This window comes from Callionymus lyra, chromosome 4, assembly GCF_982586985.1.
Source record: "Callionymus lyra chromosome 4, fCalLyr1.hap1.1, whole genome shotgun sequence".
In the NCBI taxonomy this organism is placed as follows: Eukaryota; Metazoa; Chordata; class Actinopteri; order Syngnathiformes; family Callionymidae; genus Callionymus; species Callionymus lyra.
Window position 1 is genome coordinate 595001 of NC_141821.1, and position 7500 is coordinate 602500.

At 44.8% G+C, this 7500-nt stretch overlaps 1 protein-coding gene across 14 annotated transcripts in view; it reads left to right on the forward strand.

Moving 5' to 3' along the window:
- Positions 1–7500, forward strand: part of scrib (scribble planar cell polarity protein) — a 106175-nt gene that overhangs the window by 44870 nt on the left and 53805 nt on the right. For all 14 annotated transcript variants that reach the window (XM_087788413.1, XM_087788400.1, XM_087788404.1 and 11 more), the window contains 4 exons: positions 528–617; positions 690–1085; positions 2853–2933; positions 6733–6960. In XM_087788413.1, the coding sequence (XP_087644539.1) occupies positions 528–617; positions 690–1085; positions 2853–2933; positions 6733–6960 (795 nt within the window). The remainder of the gene's footprint in view (positions 1–527; positions 618–689; positions 1086–2852; positions 2934–6732; positions 6961–7500) is intronic.

The window sequence follows — 7500 nt, forward strand, 5'->3', positions numbered from 1 at the left end:
TCCCGTCCGCTCCTCCACTTCCTGTCCGCTCCTTCACTTCCCGTCCCGTCCGCTCCTCCACTTCCTGTCCGCTCCTCCACTTCCTGTCCGCTCCTCCACTTCCTTTATGCTTCCTCTTGTGTCCGTGTTGATCTTCAGTGAGTGACTGAGCTTCTTCATCATCTGCCTCAACAGTTTAGTGTTTATTATTTATTATAATTATTATGATCTTTATATGGAAGTTCATCAGAATATGTTAAAAAAAAAAAATCTCTTTATATAAATAAATGTTAAATTAAACTAGTAAATCGAAAACAACACTTGTTCGTTCAATATTCTGACGCTTCCATCCCATTCGTGACGCCACTTGAAGCGTAGACGTTGATCAGACCTGATGTTGGAACTTAACATTCATCTTCTACTGGAAGTGTTGGACTCCCCCCCCCCCCCCCTCCATCACCTGCATGCACCTGTGAAGACCTGACACACCTGGACTCACTGTCGGGTCAAGGTCACTTTCACACGCGACTCCCTCTCCTCACCTGCAGCACACGCTGACCATCGTCCGGCAGACTGGAGGTCTGGGCATCAGCATCGCCGGAGGTAAAGGTTCCACGCCGTACAAGGGCGACGACGAGGTGAGCGGCAGCAGACGCCAGATGTTCTCCAGGCTGACATTCTCCAGGCTGACGTTCCTCTCGCTCCTTCAGGGCATCTTCATCTCCAGGGTGTCGGAGGAGGGTCCGGCCGCTCATGCCGGGGTGAAGGTCGGGGACAAACTCCTGGAGGTGAATGGCGTGGACCTGGACAGGGCCGAGCACCAGGCGGCGGTGGAGGCGCTTCGCAGCTCCGGCGCCAGCGTGTCCATGAGCGTGCTGCGAGAACACATGGTGGAGCCGGAGAACGCCATCACCACCACGCCGCTGCGCCCCGAGGACGACTACTTCCCCCGCGAGCGGCGCTGCAGTGGACTGCCCTTCAACATGGAGCCGGGCCTGAGCGGACCTCAGCAGCGTCTCTCCACCTGCCTGATCCGCAACGACAAGGGTCTCGGCTTTAGCATCGCCGGAGGAAAAGGGTCCACGTCGTATCGCTCCGGAGACACGGTGGGTTTGATGAAGATACTGCAGGTCCTGGCGTAGCGTAGTGTAGTGTAGCGGTAGTGTAGTAAGTAAGTAAGTAATTTTTATTTGTATAGCGCTTTTCCAGACCAGGGTCACAAAGCGCTTAAACAGTCAAAACAATATTCTTTTTGAGCAGAGGCTCCACAATGGTTTAAATGCATTGGGAAAAACCCCTGTGGAAAGGGAGAGGTTCACCATATTGGTAACTCAGGGGCCAATTACATCAAATACTTTGATAAAAAGCCTACAAGGAAGGACGTCATCTGAGCAAGAGGAGGGTTTCATCTTGTTCACTAGTGATAAAATATCACCCAGAGATACAGCCGTGAAGGAAGACCAAGAGGAGGAGAGGGGCTCAGAGACAGTAGGGGTTTCAAACAAAAAAAGTAATGTAGCGTAGTGTAGCGTAGTGTAGCGTAGTGTAGCGTAGCATAGTGGTAGTGTAGCGTAGTGTAGTGTACTGTACTGTAGCGTAGCGTACTGTAGTGTAGTGTACTGTAGTGCAGTGTAGTACTCTAGTTCTGTGCATCTAGATATATATATATATATATATATATATATGTATACAGTACTTTATCAAAAGTTTTAGGCAGGTGTGAAAAAAATGCTGTAAACTAAGAACGTTTTCAAAAATATAAATAATTTATTTTTATCAATTTACAAAAGTCAAAGTGAACAAAACAAAAATATAAATCAAATCAATATTTTCTTTCTACCTTTTGCCTTCAAACCAGCATCAGTTCTGATGTACATTTGCACACTTGTGTTTGTTCATGTTTAAGTAGATAAACAGACTGAACTTCATTTCTTTAAAGTTCACACGCGTGTGTTCGTCTTGTGTTGAAGATGAAACTCCGTCAGACGGTGCGTTCAAAGACCGTAGGAAGCTCATGTGTTGTGGTTGTTGACGACTTGACGACACTGGAGTAAACAGACTCTCGGAGCGAAGCAGCCGAGCGTCCATGTTGACTGAGGTCAGCGACACGAATAGACCAGGATCCTAGACCTGGATCACATGTCGGAGACACTCGCGCTGCAGAGACTCGAGGCTGAGGCGTCTTTTCCGAAGGTTCCTGCGTCAGGTTGTGTTCTTTGTTCAGAGTGACTTCCATTTGTTTTCAAACCGAAAAAAAAGTCCAAACATCAGCTTTAAAAGCTGCTGGACTCACTGTATCCTCTCGTCCTCAGTCATCATTCTTCATTTAGCTGCGGAGGACGCGACGACTGCTGCCCTCTAGAAGCCGGAGGTTTAATTGCAACACAAACATGAACAAACGCTGGGATACATTCTTTTGAAAGTAAACCATAAAAAACTACGATACAAAAGAAATATGACTTGAATAAATGTGACTATTTATAGAATATTGTGAATGAGTCGCAACATGTATGATGTTTATGATGAACATCAACATGTTGTCACGTCGTTACTCTGGTTAGTTGCATGTCAGCCAGTGGCGCCACCTCCTGGTCACCAGTCATTATTTACAGTATTGTTCACCGTATTGTTCACAGTATTGTTTGCAGAATTGTTTACAACATTCTTTGAAGATTTGTTTGCAGTATTAATTACAGTATTGCTCACAGTATTTTTTACACTTTTGTTTGCAGTATTGTTCACAGTATTGTTCACAGTATTATTAACAGTATTCTTTACAATATTCTTTACAGTATTATTTGCAGTATTGTTCACAGTATTGTTTACAGTATTGTTCACAGTATTATTTACAGTCTCAACGTCTGTCTTCTCAGGGAATCTTCATTTCTCGTATCGCGGAGGGAGGAGCAGCTCATCGGGACAGTACACTGCACGTGGGCGACAGAGTCCTGTCTGTGAGTATTACAGCAGCACTACACAAGTATTACTGCAGCACTACACAAGTATATACTACACAAGTCTCTCTGTGAGTATTACAGCAGCACTACACAAGTATATACTACACAAGTCTCTCTGTGAGTATTACAGCAGCACTACACAAGTATTACTGCAGCACTACACAAGTATTACTGCAGCACTACACAAGTATTACTGCAGCACTACACAAGTATATACTACACAAGTCTCTCTGTGAGTATTACAGCAGCACTACACAAGTATTACTGCAGCACTACACAAGTATTACTGCAGCACTACACAAGTATTACTGCAGCACTACACAAGTATTACTGCAGCACTACACAAGTATTACTGCAGCACTACACAAGTATTACAGCAGCACTACACAAGTATTACTGCAGCACTACACAAGTATTACAGCAGCACTACACAAGTATTACTGCAGCACTACACAAGTATATACTACACAAGTCTCTCTGTGAGTATTACTGCAGCACTACACCAGTATCTCTGTGAGTATTACTGCAGCACTACACAAGTATCTCTGTGAGTATTACTGCAGCACTACACAAGTATATCTGTGAGTATTACAGCAGCACTACACAAGTATATACTACACAAGTCTCTCTGTGAGTATTACTGCAGCACTACACAAGTATTACTGCAGCACTACACAAGTATTACAGCAGCACTACACAAGTATTACTGCAGCACTACACAAGTATATACTACACAAGTCTCTCTGTGAGTATTACTGCAGCACTACACCAGTATCTCTGTGAGTATTACTGCAGCACTACACAAGTATCTCTGTGAGTATTACTGCAGCACTACACAAGTATATCTGTGAGTATTACTGCAGCACTACACAAGTATCTCTGTGAGTATTACTGCAGCACTACACAAGTATCTCTGTGAGTATTACTGCAGCACTACACAAGTCTCTCTGTGAGTATTACTGCAGCACTACACCAGTATCTCTGTGAGTATTACTGCAGCACAACACAAGTATCTCTGTGAGTATTACTGCAGCACAACACAAGTATATCTGTGAGTATTACTGCAGCACAACACAAGTATCTCTGTGAGTATTACTGCAGCACAACACAAGTATCTCTGTGAGTATTACTGCAGCACTACACCAGTATCTCTGTGAGTATTACTGCAGCACTACACAAGTATCTCTGTGAGTATTAGTATGTGTTGATCACCCGTCAATCACGTGTCAATCACGTGTCAATCACGTGTCAATCACGTGTCAATCACGTGTCAAGCTCACAGACAGACTAGTGTGAAACAAGTCAATTATACACTAAAATAAACAAACACAAAGAGCATCAAGAAGGTCGTCATGTCTAACATCACTTGAACTTCTTTGACTCGAGTCGATCTTCTGTGTCTCGTTGAACGTCTTCATCGTCTTCTTCTCTCACTTCTCTGCATCTTGACTGGAGGGTTCTGGTGCTGGCGCTGGACTGCTGGTAGGAGCCGGTACTGTCGGGTCAGTGCTGACCTCTGCATGAGACACTAACGGTCTCTGTGGACTCTTGCTCTTCTGAGGTCCACTTCAGCTTCTTCTTCACTTCCTGCTTCTTCAGCTGTCAGCACTCGTTCAGAACCGTCAGATGTTTCCGAGCTTCTCTCGTCTGCATGCGTTTCCTGCTCACTTGGGTCATGGTTCTGATGGTTCTGATGGTTCTGATGGTTCTGATGGTTCTGATGGTTCTGATGGTTCTGATGATTCTGATGGTCCTGGTGGTTCTGATGATTCTGATGGTCCTGGTGGTTCTGATGGTTCTGATGGTTCTGATGGTTCTGATGGTTCTGATGGTTCTGATGGTTCTGATGATTCTGATGGTCCTGGTGGTTCTGATGGTTCTGATGGTCCTGGTGGTTCTGACGGTTCTGATGGTTCTGATGGTCCTGGTGGTTCTGACGGTTCTGATGGTCCTGGTGGTTCTGATGGTTCTGGTGGTTCTGATGGTCCTGATGGTTCTGATGATCCTGATGGTCCTGGTGGTTCTGATGGTTCTGATGATTCTGATGGTTCTGATGGTTCTGATGGTCCTGGTGGTTCTGATGGTCCTGGTGGTTCTCATGGTCCTGATGGTTCTAATGGTTCTGATGGTTCTGATGATTCTGATGATTCTGATGGTTCTGATGGTCCTGGTGGTTCTGATGGTTCTGATGGTTCTAATGGTTCTGATGGTCCTGGTGGTTCTCATGGTCCTGATGGTTCTAATGGTTCTGATGGTCCTAATGGTCCTGATGGTTCTAATGTTCCCGATGGTTCTAATGTTCCCGATGGTTCTAATGTTCTTGATGGTCCTGGTGGTTCTCATGGTCCTGATGGTTCTAATGGTTCTGATGGTTCTGATGATTCTGATGATTCTGATGGTTCTGATGGTCCTGGTGGTTCTGATGGTTCTGATGGTTCTAATGGTTCTGATGGTCCTGGTGGTTCTCATGGTCCTGATGGTTCTAATGGTTCTGATGGTCCTAATGGTCCTGATGGTTCTAATGGTCCCGATGGTTCTAATGTTCCCGATGGTTCTAATGTTCTTGATGGTTCTAATGGTTCTTGTGGTTTTGATGGTTCTGATAGTTCTGATTGTTCAAATTGTTCTCGTGGTTTTGATGGTCCTGAAGGTTCCGATGGTCCTGATGGTCCTTATGGTTCTGATGGTTCTCGTGGTTTTCATGGTTCTGATGGTTCTAATGGTCCTCATGGTTCTGATGGTTCTGACGGTTCTAATGGTCTTGATGGTTCTAACGGTTCTCGTGGTTTTCATGGTTCTAAGTGTTCACGTGGTGTTCATGGTCCTGATGGTTCTGATGGTCCTCATGGTTCTAATGGTTCTCGTGGTTTTCATGGTCCTGATGGTTCTGATGGTCCTCATGGTTCTAATGGTTCTCGTGGTTTTCATGGTCCTGATGGTTCTGATGGTCCTCATGGTTCTAATGGTTCTCGTGGTTTTCATGGTTCTAATGGTCCTGATGGTTCTAATGGTCCTGATGGTTCTGATAATTGTGATGGTTCTAATGGTCCTGATGGTTCTAATTGTTCATGTGGTTTTCATGGTCCTGATGGTTCTGATGGTCCTCATGGTTCTAATGGTTCTCGTGGTACTTGTGGTTTTAATGGTCCTGATGGTTCTAATGGTCCTGATGGTTCTGATAGTTGTGATGGTTCTAATGGTTCTCGTGGTCCTAATGGTTCTAATGGTTCTCGTGGTCCTGATGTTTCTGATGGTTCTAATGGTCCTGATTGTTCTAATGGTTTTGATGGTTCTAATGGTCCTGATGGTTCTGATAGTTGTGATGGTTCTAATGGTTCTCGTGGTCCTGATGGTTATAATGGTTCTCGTGGTCCTGATGTTTCTGATGGTTCTAATGGTCCTGATTGTTCTAATGGTTTTGATGGTCCTGATGGTTCTCGTGGTTTTGATGGTTCTAATGGTTCTCGTGGTTTTGATGGTTCTGATGGTTCTCGTGGTTTTGATGGTCCTGATGGTTCTAATGGTTCTCGTGGTTTTGATGGTTCTAATGGTTCTCGTGGTTTTGATGGTTCTGATGGTTCTAATGGTTCTCGTGGTTTTGATGGTTCTGATGGTTCGCGTGGTTTTGATGGTCCTGATGGTTCTAATGGTTCTCGTGGTTTTGACGGTTCTAATGGTCCTGATGGTTCTCGTGGTTTTGATGGTCCTGATGGTCCTGATGATCCTGATGGTTCTGATGGTTCTGATGGTCCTGATGGTCCTGATGGTTCTGATGGTTCTGATGGTTCTGATCCAGATCAATGGTGTAGACATGACCGAGGCCAGACATGACCAGGCAGTAGCGCTTCTTACCGGCACCTCCCCCACCATCGCCCTCCTGGTGGAGCGAGACCCGAACGCCTCCCCGGGCCGAGGCCGGGCCCACTCCCCTCCTCCACCAGAACCCTCTGACTCGCCTGACCAGGACGAGGACGGCTTGCAGGGGAACCACTTGGGCCGCATGGAGGACGAGTTCCCCATCGAGGTGAGTGTCTTGAGATCTTGTTGCTCGTGAAAGCTGCAGGTTCAACGCCGTCCTGCTCTGATGCTGCCCACGAGCAGGACTCCAGGACGAGTGGGCGGAGTCTGGACCAGGACTCCAGGAGAAGTGGGCGGAGTCTCGGAGACCAGGACACATGACAACATGGTCCAGACTCCTCCCATGTTGTGTTTTTGTACATGCTTAGCTTTAGCATGTTAGCTTCCTGAGCTAAGCTAAGGAAGTAGCTTCTTAACGCTAACAGTGTTGTGAGATTATTCTTCATCAGTTATTTTGTACTTTAGTTTTAGTAGATAAAGTATTTTAACGTATAAAGTTCATGTATTTTGACGTATAATGTTAATGTATTATAAAGTATAAAGTTCATGTATTTTAACGTATAAAGTTCATGTATTTTAACGTATAATGTTCATGTATTTTAACGTATAAAGTTCATGTATTTTAACGTATAAAGTTCATGTATTTTAACGTATAATGTTAATGTATTTTAACGTATAAAGTTCATGTATTTTAACGTATAATGTT